Genomic DNA, 17,473 nt, shown 5'->3' with positions numbered 1-17,473 from the left:
TGAATGTAAATACTGGTGCGTGCGAGGAACCAGAGTTTGTATCTTTTCTCTTTCCTGTCTGTTCTTCTTTGATTTATTTATTTTTATGATTTGCAAATACTGTCGACATACTCTCTTCTAATTTATATATTCAACCACGACAACGCCACTGCCCCTCTTCTAGAACCTCTGACTTCCCACCCCACATTTCCCTGCAGGGACAAAGAAGCCAAGCTTGACACACTTAGCTGTCTGTTTTCTGACCGTGGTGAGGCCATCAAGTCTTATTAAAAACAGCAATGGGGTATATTCACTAATACCCCAACATCCAGTGCCTGGTGTGTGTGTGTGTGTATGTGTGTGTGTGTGTGTGTGTGTGTGTGTGTGTGTGTTTTGTTTTGTTTTGTTTATCCACAGCATCAACCCTCATGCAGCAGCCTTTATAGAGAAAAGAGCTTATCCCAGGAAAGGGTAAGGCACAGCACATGCTCATAGAGTACCTCTGTTCCAGAACTGTTGTGCTGTTTCATAAAGACCATGGTCCAGCATGATCCTAAGGCATCCCATGGAGTATGTGCTACAGTAACTTCTTTTTATAGAAAAGTCAAATGAGTCTGCCTGAGAAACTGCTGTACTCCAAACTAACGCCCCCCATTACCCACCATACCCCACAGTGTGAGCACATGCATGTATGCATGTATGTGTGCGTGTGTGAGTGAATGTGTGTATCCCACTGGAATAGTTCCACTAATTCAAGAAATTTCTGTACTCTTTGTCTTTGCCCCAGCAGCTAGGGGGAACCTAACAAGGACTAAAACCTTACTGAAAAAAAATGCAGCCTTTTTAAGCAAAGCAAAGTAGATTTTTGTTTGTTTGCTTTTGTTACAGAGTACATTATAAAACACATGCAGAGGGGAGATATTTGAAACCTGAAGTCACTTCCAAGAAACAGTTTAGCCACATTCATCATTGTATACAGTATTGGCATTAAGAAAAGAACAGTCAGACAAATTCATAAATATCCGTGATCCCATGTTAAATTTTTCCAGCAAAGGTAAAGAAAAAAAATTCATCACATATATGGAGACCACGGCAATGGGAGTCAGATGGAGGAGAATATTCAAAACAAGGGATGCAGCCAACTGAGGATGTGGATTCCTTCAGCTCAGCGATAGGGAAGGCATTTGAGTTTCTGTCCTGAGTGGGCTGGGATTGGGTATTCTATCTTCTGTGTCAGCACAAGCTGATCTTGTGTTTCCAATGCACAGCATCCTCCCTGGGGTGTAGAGGAGTCCTATTTACTAACCAAGAGTACCTATCATGTGATGGACATCACAGCTCACTAAACTAAAGGCATCAGGATGGGGAGACAGTACTCAAACCCACAGGACTTCTCAGGCAGTAAGTCCTAAAGAGAAATATGCATCAAGTCATGGGCAGAAATGTGAGGACTAGGAAGAGTAGTGGCTAGTGCTGCATGTTTTCAAAGGTGTGTTTTCAATCAACACCTATGAATGAGATAATGACGAACCTGTTGATAGACCATAACACAGAGAATCAATCCTGAGTTGCTGACTTCTTCCACTCTCTCTTTAAAGTGGGTTTTGGATGGCAGGCTATTTCTCCTGGGTTTCCATCAGCACAATATATACTCAATGAACATTCTACTTGCATTGCAAATTTGTCTGACCAAAGGAGAGAGACAAAAGAAGAATTTAAAATATTGTTCTTACCCCTGAAGTGTAATATTCGATTGGAAAGGAGAAGAATCTGCTCACGCCTGACAAGGGATGGCTCTGATAAGCCATGAGTTAGAAAAATGTAACCTCGAGCTTTAAGGTGCACTGGAGGGCAACGTGTACCCTCACAGAGGAGATGCGATTGATCTGGACTGGAAAAGCTAAGGAGCAGACAGAGAAGAAATTCGTTCGGGAGCAAATCCAGGGTAGTGGCAAAATTCAAGTTTCCTTTGGGGAACCATTTGCCAAACAACTGACAAAATGTAGACAATGGAAAAGTAGATTGGGAAACTAAAGGTTGTCATCAAATGTCAAGGTTGATATGTCAATCTATCATCTATCTACATCTGTTTATCTGTCTATCTTCTATGAATCTATGTACCCATCTTTCTATGAATCTATTGATCTATGTATCTATCCATGTATCTATTTGTCTATGTATCTATGTATGTATCTATATATCTATGTATCTATGTATCTATGTATGTATCTATATATCTATGTATCTATCTATCTATCTATCTATCTATCTATCTATCTATCTACCTACCTACCTACCTACCTACCTATCTACCTATGTATCTTCTATCATCTACCTACCTGTCCCTCTCTCCCTCTCTTCCTCTGGAATGTGCACTTTACTTTTCCACATTTTCCACCAATTTTATATCTCCTTGAACTACACAGTAGACACTGCAAACTCAACACATAAAGATTCATTTAGTTTCCTCTAACAGTCGATTTCTAGCAGGAAAGGACTTGAGAGCTGGACATTTTAAAAAGTGACCAGCGCTGGGAGGGGGATGGACAATTGAGCAAGTTTTAGCCTTTTCCAGAAAGCGGATCCTGGCAATGTCTAATTCATTGCAGGATTTCATGTCTTAGTCAGAGAAGCCACTTTGGACAGAAATAGAGCATGGCTTTGATAAATTACTTAAAGTCAAAGCCCATTAGACATTTGACTCTAAATAACCTCAAACCCCAAAGCCCAATTATCTCGTCAGCTCTGTTATCCTGACATGGCAATCCAATTGAAGAATCCCCTGGTAAGTAAAATCCCCAGGACAGACACTGACCCATAAAACCTTCAGAGGGCAGGAGACGTCTGGAGTATCCCTAGGGCCTGGAACCACAAAGTGAGTGAAGGGCAGCATCTCTGCGTCACATCTAGACATTGCCAGGAACTCCATCCTCACTTGAAGCAGGCAGTCAACCTTCCCACTGTTGACCGTGCTAATAACACTCACCTGAATGAAGATGTATTCATCCTGGACGACCAGGGAACTGATGTCAATGGAGCGGGCAAAGGGGCCACTCCGAGTTGTCTCAGTACATTCTTGGATTCTGCAGGTGAGGTAGTGGGCATCTGAAAAAAAAAGGGGCCAAGGTAACATTTAGCAGCAAGGTAAATGACCAGCCAAGACCCTTGCAGCCCACAAAGTTGTGGGGAATCCCAGACTGATATTAATTTAAGTAATAATGAGATTTTACTTTCTTGTACACAAAAATTGAAGACACTACCTCCCGAAATGAGGGTAATATCTAGGTTCACCGAGAGAGTAGAGAAAGAGTTAATCTCATTTACGTCTGGTAAAAGAATAAATCCACTTACCTTCTGGAAGAAAAGATTTGAAGAAGCTTTCAGAAATTTACATGCACATATTTTTTTGCCAGTAATTTTAATTCAAGGAACGTTTCTATAGAAAGGCTCATATATTTTCACAAAGAGGAAAGGCGGGAATGTTCACTGTGACATTATTCGCAGCAATGCAAAACTGGAAATAGGCTAAATGTCCAGGAATTAAGGAGCATTTGAAGCAGCTAAGATACATGCACATGACGGAGTACCATGCTGTTATTACAAGATGTGGCAGGTACATAAGCATCCAGAGACTACTCATGATGCATCGCTCTACCACATTTTGAAACTATGTTTCCCATTGTGTACAAGTATGGCTCGTGGATGGCTTAAACCTTCGTCCTTCTCTACACAGGTCTGTGGTACAATTACACAGACGAAAGTTTTAAGGGCCTTATATGAAGATTAGATACGAGTACTTTAAGAATGGGGTGGGCTTAAATTATTATATAATATTTTAGTAACGCCTGTGATTTTTTTCGCATCATATGCATCTTTACTCTGTTTGCAGCAAGAATACATTCACTTAACTACTTGTATACAACTTGTATAACTATTTGTAGTTACAGCAAAATCACAGCAGCCAAACCTCTGATGTTCAGTGCAGAACTACAGAGTCATCCTGGAAAACAATGTATTCCATTTCCTGTTCCTTTAGGAAAAACTACAAGTGAGTCTTTGTGAAGAAATGACATGAAGTGCCCTAAACACGGTTACTGTTTGTTTTGTGAAATTAAGAAATAAGTGGTCAAAATGAAAAGAAAATTGCTTTAAAGCCATTTAAGTTGAGAATCTTATTTATTTTTCTTTCCTATTTAATTTCCCTTCAATGTTAAAATTACCAATGGTCTTTTTGTTTGTTGTCTTAAATTATCAACACACCGTAAGTAGACTCTAGCCTGGTAGTTAAGTCCCATAATCTCAGGTATTCAGTCAGGGAAGGCCAAAAATCACAAGTTCAAGATTGCCCTGGGCCTTCGTGAGATTCTTTCCCCCCCCCAAAAAATGGCTCTAGTTCATTATAGAGAAGCTGGTTTGAGACCTTCTGGATTTCTTAATACTGCTAGCTTATTTTTAATGCAAAATATTCTGATTCTTTTTAAGTTTCTTACAGACCATTTGAATTTCAACCACAGTACAGGATAACGCTGTGTGGCTAAGCAAACAAGACCACAGTCCAAAGAAGACCCAAGAATGGCTTTCACCCGACCTGAGCCCTTTCATTTATCCATGTCTATCTCACGAGGGAGACGTGTTCCTTTACCCCCAGACCCTGACCATGCAGTTAGGTCAGTCTTTCCAGCGCTTGTGACTATGCACTGACTATGTCTTCTCTTTCGCTTTTGTTCGTATGTGACGTCAAGAGTGACCTGGCTTCCCTGTCTTGCCCAGAGCAGAGGGAAAGCTGAGGATCCCAGGCTTCGGAGCACAGTGTCTGCCCACCAGGGACATGTTTGAGTATGTGTGAGCTTACTAATTTGTTTCTTGACTAAAGCACCAAAACGCAGCAGAAGGCTGCAGTAAACACATGTAAAGGAATTGCAAACACAGGGATGGAAACCCGTGTCCTTGTCAGTCAGTGTCTCCAAAAGCTCTTCGCTCTGCTAATCAGAGGTACATGTGGGAGGGACACTTGCTTTACACACATCGCAGGGTTCAGTCTTCCCTGGCTATTGACTCTGCTCTTTTGCATTCGAACACTCTGAAAGAAGAATCAAGTCTTTTCAAGGCCACCCCAAACAAAATCAACACCTACTCAAACCTTGGCCCGTGACAAGGGGGAACCGGTGCCAAACTCATCCTACTGCTTGGCTCTGGCTCTGCTCGCCAGTGGGCTGCATGGGATGACAGGTTCCATTTAACAAGACACCAGCACTTACATGAGCTGCTGAAAGCCACTTCACATTAAGAGTCCTTGCAGTCTTGAGCCAGACTCGTGGGCTGGGAGTCCCAATGCTTTGATTTTCCAAAACTTAGAGCTACAGTCATGAGTGCCACTATGGCCATGGACTGATGAGGACTCAGTGTGGGGAGGGCTGTCCAGGATACCAATCAGAAATGAGGGACAGTCACAGGAGGACCTTTGGGTGTCAAGGCTGAGCAGAAATACCATTCGTTTCAGGCTTCATATTTCTAATAGATCTCAAGCTGCAAGTATATCAGAGGAGCATCCAGATGAGGATAAATATGACTATATGTTAAAGCTCTATGATGGAACCCAGAAGGGTATGTATCATACACATTGAAATCCCGAAACAAGCTGTTAATAACCTGGCCACTTTTTTGTTTGTTTTTGGTAATACCAGGTAGCAGACATAGGAAGAGACTCAGATCAAGATTAATGGTCACAGTGTGGCACTTGAGGGCAAGGCAATCCCAATCCTGCATTAATTGTAACAACCACATCGCATTAGGGAGGGGTAAAGAGAGATTGTCACCAGGATTCATTATAGTATGGATGAAACACTCAACATATGGTGGAATACGTTTTGAAAATCCGCTCAGTGCCATTTATACTGTGAAGGAAAAGGAAAGACGCTTTAGTTGAGAGCATCCCTCTAGCACTCAATCAGTACCAAGTAACACTGGCTTCGCTCTCAGGAAGGAAAAGTTTGTGTTGACTGGAAAATCACAGCCTGAGTTGATGCTGATATGGACACCCTTTAAGTGCCAGGCTTGGGAACAAAGCAAAGAATATGCCCAAGATGGAAAAAAATAAATGAAGAAAAAAAAAGAGGGAAGTGACTTTTGAGGTTAGCTTGTGGACAAGAAACTATGTGGTGTGAAGAGGGAACCCTAGAAAATGAGAAAAAATCATCTGGGCTTGACCGCTGACCCATACTGCCAAACTGTCTGCTGGAGGACTGACTGTGTGTTACCATTATTACTGAGATTAAATTTTCTGTTCTTTATTTGGAACACCCCCAAGTAAAAAAGAAAACTACAGAGGCTAACCTCGAGAAGACCTCATTTAGGTCACCACAGAAGATCAGGTAGTGATTTTCCAACTGGTGGATACTTAGGGCTAACGTGTTTCTCACTCTAAAAACACCTATGCCATGCATTTCTAAGAGCTGGTATGGTGACTGCTCCATTTACAAAATGAAAGGTCGCAGTCAAAAAAAAATGTCCTTGGTCCCATAAATAGAAGGATCTGCTAGGTGCCTCTGAAATATCTGGCCCGGTTTCCAAGTATCTGTACTGTTTTAGCAGGATGCTTCAGAATGGCCTTTGCTATCCCGGGCTGAGACAGCCTCTAGGCATCCTCACCTACAGCACAGAGTTTCTCTTGGTGTGAAGGGCTGCCTTACTTGGGCTGCCTCATTTCTTTTCTATTCAACCACAGTACACAGGAAGCTGCAGGTGTCAGACACTCCATGCTATTCCGGGAAACAGAAAATAGGAGTTCAGTCTTCTCAAGTGATTCCCAGGCCAATGACAGAGGCAGCATATTCACAAATGAACATGCCTCGAGATTTGTGCATGAGCATCCTGGAATTTGGACAGAGAGACAGTCTAACACCCCGAGAGCCTCATTTCATTCTGAGGGAGCTGCATTCATGCCAGGAACTGTATGGGCTCAAGGAGGATGCTTTTAACTTACCATATTCAGCAAGGCACTTTTCTCCGAGAAACTGAGAAACTCCACAGTACAGTCTAGTTTGGGGCTCATCAAGCTTTTCCGAAAGAGCTGTGCCCCTATACCTGCAGAACTACTGCTTGAAGCATCTTCTCTGTTCATCTGGCTTTATAAAACCACAGCAAGCGGTACTTAAACAAAATTGAATTCTATTAAAAGCCTATACATTTTCGTTATGCTGAATTACATACTGACTTGTGATTACACTTTGCCTTTGTGATTACTAAATACTCAAACTTCCTAGACATCGGGCCTCTTGCCACCTCGGAGAAAAGAACTTTCCACGATTCGCTCAACTTCCATCCCTCTGGGTAACATGCATATTGTCAGAAGTTGAAAAGTGAATTAAAAATTTGAACGAAAAGCTAATTCAGCTCTTTGGGTCTGTTCTTGAGAAATACCCAGGAGCTGTTTATTTTAAATAACAGTATTACTACTCTCAGATGCAAACACATAAAAATGAGCAGATTCAAGGGGATTCTGAAAACTTCTTTAGCTTCTCTAATACCATTTGTCCTTGGCTGGAAAGTGGAGCGAACCTATTTACATGAAGTGCAAATCAAGGATGTGACATTGATGGAAAAGCCTAATTTAACACCAGAGGTGCAGGTGGATACTAAAATGCAAACAAAAACATGGAGTTCCCATCCCTTCCATTGGGCTTTAGACTTTCAGGGTTTGGTGAAACTTCAGATAAAGGAAAAGTCCAGGAATCTCTGGCTTCTTATGACACAGGAAACAACCTGACAAAGTTACAAGCATTCAAACATCATGGCAACCTGGGCTGGCTTCATTGAGAGCTATGTCTGCTTCATATGAAATAATCCACCATGATAGTGGTAGAGGTGGTGCCGATGCTAGCCATGGTGACAATGGTGGTGATGAAGACTGAGGAGGTGATGGGGGTGGTGATAAAGATAGCAAGAACAGCATTTTGGTGTCCTCATTATCAGTTTTGAATCTTTTAGGGCCATGTGCATTAACTTATCAAGTCTTGCAATATTACAATAAGGAACTGTCCTTCTCAATACACCATCCCAGGGTGATTAATGTCTTCATTAAGTTGCCAGCTGATCCAAAGATTTCCCTATGTCTCACAGCTGAGACATGAGGCTAATGGCAGAACTTGGGTCCGAACCTAAGGAATTTTAATAAGAGTTTGTCATTCTAAATACTACACACTCAGAACACAGCAGGAAAATGAGAACCCAAATTCCAGTTCAGAGCCAGGCATGTTAGCGTATGACAACTGATAAAATGATTCAAGTTGAGGAATACTCACTCCTACTTCTTACAAACAATTCTAAACTTTTTGAGACAAAGATGAATTTGCACTGTTAATACACAAAGTGCAGTTTTACTGTACCTAAAGTTGAGGCAAAGGCCTTCAGTCTGCAGACCAGGTAACATAACTCCCTCTCCTCTTCATTGTGGTCTCTGAGTTTCTAAAGGGTGATGGAACTATGAGCTGAGATATTTTAAGAGATGATGATCTATGTTCCTAGTGTTTGGAGTTTAGTCTAATGGACTGATAAGCTGACTTAGTGAACTCAGCCCATTTGATTACTTATGTCTGCATGCGATGCTGTTAAGAACTGCTAAGCTAACAATTTCTGCATTTGCCTCTCCCCCCATATCTCTTTCCAAGTCAATGGAAGTTTTCAAAGCCTACTTTCCTTTCTTTTCCTCCCTATATATCCATACACAAATGAAACTACTGTTACATTTTGGGGTCTTTTAGGTGCATTGAGGTTAAAACTCAACCATCTAATCCAATGTCCCCCCAAATTGGCTGAAAGAAACCAATAGGTCACCACCCTAATTCCATAACATATGCTAGGGTTACCTCTTCAGATGGGAGATGTTAGAGTATTAATGAAAGCCAAATAGGAAAAGTTCCTTCTGGTCAAGAGAATAGACTCTCTGATCTGAGTGAGACCTAACATTCTTGTTAAGCCTGATCAATCTTCTGGATCAGAAACCTCACCTAGGAAGGCAGGCTCACCTTACGCCTTGTTAAAGCAGAATCATTTTGTGTCCCCACAAGACCCCCTAAGATCCCGTATGGATCGTGCTTGGTAATTCTCAGTGAAGAAGAGCCCGGGATGGCATGAAGCTCTCTGCGTCATTGCTAGGTTTGTTGTTTGGTTGGTTGCTGTGCTGAACTCTGCTTCCGTCAATTTTGCTCAACCATGAGATCCGTGTTAACAAATTGATTAAAACTCTATAAAGCAAGAGATGAGGTTTCAAAGAAAGGCTAAGAACTCTGAGCAAGGTCAACTAATTTCTAAATGAGGCAGAAAGCACATTCAGTGTTTCCTAATGTAATCTGTAGATACAGAAGGTCAAAGTAGGCTATGCTTACAAGTTTTATACTTTGCCTGGCTTCTACTATATTCTGCTGCTATTTGGCCATCCAAGAACCATCTGAGGTGAACAGGAAACAGAGAGTATTCTGTTCCAGAGAACACTGCAGCACAGAGATGTTAATAGTCTTCTTCCAGGCAGGGGCTTGTTCTGTTGTGTTTCTATTAGATTGTTTGTGTCTGTTTCTTACCTAGAAGATTGCATACATTAGGATGAAATATATTTTCATCTACCTTGACTTTATTTTTCCTTTGAAAATATAGCTCTATAAATGGTTAAATTCTGAGAAGCTAAATATTATGATTTTTATTAAAGCATTTTCAGATTTATTTTTATGTGTGTGTTATTTATGTGTGTCATTTGTGTGGAATTCCTCAGAGGCCAGAAGAGAGAATTTGATTTCAAGGAACTGGAGCTACAGAAAGTTGTGAGCTGTGATGTAGGTGCCGAGAACCTGACTATGGTCTTTCCGGAAGACCACTCGACTGTCTCTAGAGCCATAAATGTTACAATTGCTATAATAATTGACTTGACACAAATTCAGTGGGATTTGGGCAGCTATACAAGTTACAAAGACCATTGTGGCTTGTCTGTCTTGACCTTTTTCAAATCTTATGAGTATGACAGTATCTCCTGTAAGTGCATGCATGTAAACAGCCATGTCATGTATGAAGACAGCATTTCATGACACTCTCTCCTGTCTTTAAGTTCCTGCATGTTTGCTGCCTCCTCTTTCATGGTGGGGTTTGGGAGGTCCCAAAGCTCCATTTCTTATTGAGGAGTTTCTGATAGCTGATAGATGTTTGGGGAAGATAATTATTCTCTTTAGGGGTGTGATCATTGGTATATCACTCATGCTCCAGCGGGTCACCGCACACACATACACACACACCAAGTTGATTTAGTAGTTTAAAAATGTTAAGAAAAAAAGGCATGAAATTGAGGAGGGGATTTGTTAAGAAGAAATTTGAGGAAAATCAAGAGGGAACGGGCGAGATAGATACGATATAGTGTATACTTAAATGAACTTCTCAACAAGTAAATTAAGAACCCATACAAATGTTATATACTTGAACTCTTTGGGATCCACTGTTAGAATAAACCCTTTTGTTTGCACAGATAACATGTCTTACCACTGTGTCTCCAAGGTCAAGAACAAAGTCTAGCACATAGTAGGTTATATTTAAGTTTTTATACAATAAACAGACTAACTGCTGTTAATTTTTCCTGAAAGCCTATCTATTAAAAGGGCTCATTTGTTAAAGCAAGTGGTCCCTGTGGTTTAGCGTGTGGTTATAAAATGCCTGGATGAGCTATGGAGGCCAGTGTTCGAGTTACACCAAAGGTGTTAAGGAAATCACTAACAGGGGCAGCAAAATACATAACACCTACTCACATCCCCAGAAAATTTATTCCTGGGGGTTTATGTCAATAAGTCTCCCTTGGGACTGAAAGTCTCTTCCTCTACTCTAGGAAATAGGGACAGATATGGCAGTAATAGACCTTGAGGCTTTTCATCTTCCCAAGTCATTAAAATGCAAATCAAATCAGGGTTGGAGAGTGACCTCAGGCAGATCTCTGGCCATAGTGTGATCTCACCAGCACTCACATCCATCTGCCGACCTCACTTCCATGTGAACCAGGTCTGCTTCTTTATCCAATCCGGACACCGACCTGGGGAGAAAGGGAGAGACAGGTTGAGTAAGGCCAAGCAGAGGGGACAGCAAAACAATATACATCTGGGCTGCTATTCAGCAGTCTAATCTCTGAATAGGTCCAGCCTGCATGCTGGGGGCTGACACAGTACAACCATTGGCAGCCCCAGAAGTATGATTGGTCTTAGAGAGTGCCATCTGCAGTGGTCGCAATGCAGGACTCCTACAGTGGTGTCAGTGAGTCTCTTGAAAAGCAGAGCCCATGACATAGGAATCCCAGCCTGAATCTCTGTCCTTGAGCCATCCCTGCCACTTTGTACCATGAGTCTCCCTTCCCCTACCATGTGTGTTCTCAGTCCTGACACCCCCCACCCCCACCCCTTATCCTAGGAACTGAACTGGATCTCTGCACATGCTCACTGATAGGGAGAATTCTATCGCTGAGCTGCATCTTCAACCCAAGACACCCCTGAATAGCCATACTATTGCTCTATCCATGTCTTACACATAGAACACTACCTTTTTTTCTTTCCCTATTCTGTTGGCTTCAAGGTCTGTCCCCATCATCTAAACACATCTAATCTTTCTTCCCTTGTTTACAAACAACAACTTTTTGGCTGCAAACACTCAAGATATGGTATCTGGGACAAAAGTCTCCTGGCTACTTGGTTGAGAGAAACCTGAGACTTCCTTGCCAGCAGCTTGAAGAGGATAAGGTCAGAGTCTGCACTCTTTATATATCCTTCTCAAGGCCACCTGGGCATCGGTCTCCTCTCCTGCAGTAGACATCTAGGCCAGTGTGAGATGCAGAAATCCATCTGCATGTGCCAAGAAACACACTAAAACATCCCTGTACCCAAGAGCACTCAAGGTCTCTAGTACACCCTGATTCACAAGAAATGTAGACTGTCCCTGTCACAGATGGCACTTCTAGAAACAGAGTCACTGCTGGTGTTGCCAGTGGCTGCATTCTGTCATGGCCAGGTGACTCCCAGTTTAAACCATCTCAATACCAGTTTGCTGATTTTCCAGGCTTCGGCATGTAAGAGAAGCAAGTTAGGAAGAACATTTACTTAAGAACAGATATCTAGACAGTAAGAGAAATAGAGAACATGGCAAACAGCACTAAAACTCCAAACTCAATTTCCACGTCACAAGTCCCTATGTTTTCCAATAGCCCTGGGGTGTAACCATATTAAAGATGATTTAGAGGCCTGACAGCTTCGTGAAGGGCTCAGGACACTGAAAAAAGAAGTGGGAGGCCTTTATGCCTAATGTTCTTAGTTTATGACACTGGGGTGGCAAATGATATAAATTAGAGAAAATTAAAATATTTTTGTTGATTAAAATGCAACAATCATGTCTTAGAAAACCTAACTCCAGTTAGCTAAAACATTTAGTTCTGTAACTTCTTTTCCCATGAAAGTTAAACAGCCAAGGCAGTATTTCAAGGGAAGTTTTCTCCAACAATTGTTGATACATTACTTTTTGTTTTATTTATCTCATTTGATTGGAACAGTAAATCTTGAACCTGAGTACATTATTATTTTTCATTACTTGGCTGGAAGAGAAACTGAGGCATGGAGAACTTATTCATCACATAAAACCAGTCAGAAGTTGAAAGATGGCCAAGTTTTCCTTATGGGGCAATTCCAATGGCCTGTTTCCCTCTATCTGTTTCTGTGCTCCTTCTTCCTTGACAAGTCCACCCACCCTCATCCCTCCAACAGCCCCTCCTTCTCTTCTGTGTTCTAGCCAGAACCTTGGCCTCCACAGTCATACAAGCTTACAAACACTAGTAGTAGAGGTCAGAAACTAACAGACCTAGATCTGTGAAGCCAAAATCTATGAAGGTGGGATCACAATATTGGTGTTTTTAAAACACCCAAAGGATTTGTACAAGTAACCATGCTGTAAAACTCCACATCCCTAAATAAGGTTCTTTAGAACAATCCTAGTTGTGACTTCCAGATCTAAATCCAGCAGAAAATGCCAGTGGTCATTTTTGCCTTAATGTCAACATCAGTCTTCCGGTTCTCAATTTAGCATAGTCAACGCCTACACTACATGGTTCTCTGTTGTGCCGTCTGAACTGTTGAACATTTCTACCATCTACATAAAGCAGCATCTTGGCAATTGTGACAAGAAAGTGATTCTAGATTTTGTGAGCCGTCTCCTGGTGAGAGACAAAACTACCCCCAGGAGGAAGGCACTGCTCTAACTAGACACACTCAGCGTTCCGTGGACTCTGTACCATGCCTGCTCACAGGTGACAAAACAAAGTCCTTGGATCTGCCTTTCCTCACCTAGTACAAATAGTAATGTTGCTGTGATGCTTGTAAACTATGGTTATTCTAAACCACGCCATGTCCCAGGGAAATTAACAGACACTCAACAGATACAATCAGGTCTCTAGCATTAAGGTCCCAAGGTCCATTTCTGGAAACACTATGCAAATAATATGCTAATAAAACAAGACAACCACAAACCAAAAATAAATAAATAAATAAATAAGCGATTGAATATATCTGATAATGTCTGTTGGGGGTGGGGCAAGTGGGAGAGCAAGGGATGCTATGGTGGAAATGTACGGGGAAAGGCACAAGATAACACTGACAAATGCTAATGAGTGCAGAGAACATCTAGTATCAGGCATTGTGTTTGGCATTCATAAGCATTATCTTAATTAATCGTTGAAATGAGTTTTTAAAGAAAGTACCATTCATCTAATTTTCCCGTGTGGTAAAGAGGATATAAGAGAGATTAACTGATGCGCCTGGAGCCACAGGATGATAACAATTCACAGATCTGAAAGCACACATGTGGTGGGCACTGCCTTACAAAGAAACACTGGTCTCATTTAACCCTTTTGCTTACTCTATTTGTTGAGAATCAATCCTTTCCTCTATTTAAAGAAAGTCCAATCAGGAATTCAGAGCTTAAGCTACTTGTCTCAAGTTATACAGCTAAGAAGCAGCAGCAAAAGTGGGACTTAGACCAGGCTGGTGGGTTTGAGCCAGGTCTTAGCTTCTCCCATGAACTGCTGCATCTGCCTAATGGAGACTAGGGTCTTGGTCCGACCACTTATTTTAGAGTCAATGTTCTAGCCAACATATCCCCATTCCCATAATAAAAATAAAAGAGCAAGAAATATCCTGCATAAGTCAACTAAATGAGACCAAGGAATAGAGAAGATATTTTTTTTGAAGTGAGAGTAATAAAAGAGATTTTTTGATGATAAAAAGTTGCATATTTGTAAGATGTCTTGACTCTTCATGTCTAAGAATGGAGAGGTCTTCAATAGATAAAAGGAGCTTCGAGGATGCCATGGGTAATGGGAGATGGATGAGAGGCATGTTCACCCAGATGTGCCAACCAGGTGAACAAATGATCCTAGGATTTCTTCTATCACCAGCATCCGAATTCCTTGACCTTCTGGGACTAACGTCAGAACCGAGCCAATATCCAGAACAGATCAGGCCACAAGAAAAGTAACGCTCTTGTCTTGGTCAGCTTTATGTCACAGGACAAGAAAAACAGCTTGAAGGAAGATTTTGACTTATAGTTTCAATCTGCTGATACTGCTCCATTGCTATACACCTATGAGACAGAGCATCATGATGAAAGAGACATAGTAGAGATGTTCCTCTTAGCTCATGGTGCCTGGGAAACAGAGACAGAGAGAAAGGGTCTGAAGATACAATATACCAGCCCAAGGAATGTTCTACGTGAACTTCTTTCTCCAATGAGACTCCACATCTTAATAGTCTATCCAGCTATCAATTCCTTACGCACCTATTAAAGGCCCACCAGCTGCCAATTAAGCCTTCACTTCAGGAGCCTGCAGAGATCCATTTTTAGAAACGATCCAAATCAAACCATACTTACTCCCTGTCAGTAGTGTCTGCACCAAAGCAAAGGTCTAAGCATCTCACTGGAACTGCACAGACGAAAACTCTTAGCACATCGCTACAGAGCATCAGGTGGTAAACAAAGGCTGTTTCAGAACACGTTATTGCCATCATACTGTAAACAAGCCATAGATAGCAACTGTGCTTAACTATGCCATATTTCTGGTTTTAATTAAGATACCTTAAAACAAAATTCCATAGAACAAAAGAGAATTAGAATATTACAATCATATACAATCTGTGAAAAAATCCCTTTATGAGGAATGTTCAGGTCCTTAACCATGAATTATTCTGCTAAGAGGCTCGACTGAAACGTAACATGCACAACTGGATACAATTAATTTTTCTGAGTAGGCCTCATCAGTCTTCATCTAGAAGGGTTTGTCCCATGGTTGCCAACTCCCTAGAACATTATACATGTATGTGTTATAAAATAGGAGGATCACAACACTAGCTTCCTAGAGTCACAGAGACTGCATTGGCTAAGCAATAAATACTCCATCACTGGTGGTACATGGGAAGTATCCTATGTTAGCTATTATTCTTTTATGTGAGGAACAAAATTGGCTAACCTGCCCTCTAGCCTTCTGTCTTTTCTCCCTTTTCTTCTGTCTTACATGTGTTAACTGCCTAATTATGACAGTCTTCTAGGCAGCAGATAAAAAAATCTATCTCTGCCAAAGGTGTTCAGTTGAGGCAAGCTCTCCTGTTTTTATTCCTCATCTGATCACAAATCTGAAAATGACTTTTGATGAGAACTTATAATAATAAAGAATTGTTCTCCTTGGATTAAAAGATCATTGCAGTGGGTCGATATCATCTTTGTATCCCTAGCAGACATGTCCATTGACCTCATAGATTACTGTGGAATAATCCATCAGCATATAAAATCACAGTGTTTATCACAGGGAAGATCATCAGTAAATATTCATTGAATGGCTGATTAAAACAATTTCAGCCAGAGAACCTCCATAAGGCCCTACCTCAAATATCCTTTAGTTTCTAGACAAACTCGTTGCAGACAAACCAATGCTTGCTCTCCATGCTCCAGGGATTTGTTTACCGCTGCTCTCTTTATGCTAAGAAAGGGGAGATTTCAAAAGCAAAAACAAAAACCTAGACATGTGTGAGGCGGTTTCTTTTTAGAGGTATGTGTCATTAATCTGATAACAGTTGATGAGCCTGAGGATGGCATCGAAGATCACGTGGGATACTGAAGGGAAGAAGAGTGATTGTTCCCCTAAATTGGAAGCCTTTTCAAGTAATGATAAAAGACCAAGGACACTGGAACAAGAGAAACCACTGGAACAAGAGAACACAGCCAAACCTCCAGGGAGGACACTGAACTCAGCCCCTAGAAGCTACACTCAGACACGACTGATCGAAGACTTGCAAGGAGGTCGTAAGCTGCCCGTTTATTTTTAGCAACAGCACCCTCTGTGAGAACAGTCTTCACATCCAGATCCACCAAGTAGGTCAGACAGGAGCATCTCAGGATCCATGACAGCTCGCCTCAACAGGACAGTCCCCAGGAAAGCTGGACAGAGCAACCTTTGAAACGTCTCAGTCTAATCCAGCCCCTTCATTCCACAGATCAGAAAGCAGCTTTTGTACGCATCCAGAAACACAGTGAGTTTGTGCTGAGTGGCCCTAGATTCCAATTTGGAACTCTAGTCCCAGCCTCTTCATAGCACACTTGGCTGTCAGGAAGGAGTGGTAGGGCCGAGAGCCTGGGTGTTTTTCTCTCTGTGAGAATATGAACTGCAGAGCACAGATTTCCCAAGAATTTGGAGAAATGAACATTGAGGGAGAAATCCAAAGTCAAACTACCAAAAAGGTGAGAATCCCCAGGCTTTACTGGCTAATCAGTTAGACATTTAAATTACAAAATATTTATGAACAGTATCTTCACAGATAAATTAAAGTTACATACAGGAATAGGGGTCAATATAATGTTTTGATATGTGTGCACTATGTACAATTATTTAAATTAAGTTAATTATCATATGTATAAACTCACTCACACATCCCCCCACGCATTTTTTTTTTTTGCTTTGCGATCAGACATTTGAAATATTTCCCATTTGTAATGTATATTATTACAGAGTAGTCACCTGTCAGGCCTGAGTTTATCTCTCCAATACACACCACAGCCCCCTCCCCCAAGCTCTCTAGTTGGAATAGGAATTGTACAGTATGCTCCATTGTTGCATTTATGACTTATCTCAGTACCTACTTCTCATGGAAGCTCTTTGCATTGACTTTATATTAGAATTTCTTGGGGGGACTGTGTAAAAAATGTTAAACACCAAAGCACAGGTCCTACCCTGGGGATTCTGGTTTCGTTAAATGGGTGCAATAGCCTTCCCTTCCTGAATCTCTCAGCAAGTGTAGCAATAGAACGCACTGGTGTTCTGAGCATTAAAACAGGGTGCTTGTGTATATGGAGCATTTCTGACCCAGGTGGTTGAGATAAGGTCCTAGAATTTTCGTTCTTGGGAAGTACATAGAAGATTCATGATTGTGAAGACTCTTACCTTCAG

At 41.4% G+C, this 17,473-nt stretch overlaps 1 protein-coding gene across 1 annotated transcript in view; it reads right to left on the bottom strand.

The window, feature by feature from the left end:
* Nucleotides 1–17,473, bottom strand: part of Sorcs3 (sortilin related VPS10 domain containing receptor 3) — a 617,283-nt gene that overhangs the window by 158,631 nt on the left and 441,179 nt on the right. The window contains 2 exon segments of the mRNA XM_032892177.1: nt 2,966–3,084; nt 10,974–11,038. Coding sequence (XP_032748068.1) covers nt 2,966–3,084; nt 10,974–11,038 — 184 coding nt within the window.

This window comes from Rattus rattus, chromosome 2, assembly GCF_011064425.1.
Source record: "Rattus rattus isolate New Zealand chromosome 2, Rrattus_CSIRO_v1, whole genome shotgun sequence".
Taxonomy (NCBI): Eukaryota; Metazoa; Chordata; class Mammalia; order Rodentia; family Muridae; genus Rattus; species Rattus rattus.
This window is presented reverse-complemented; position numbering and strand designations above follow the sequence as displayed.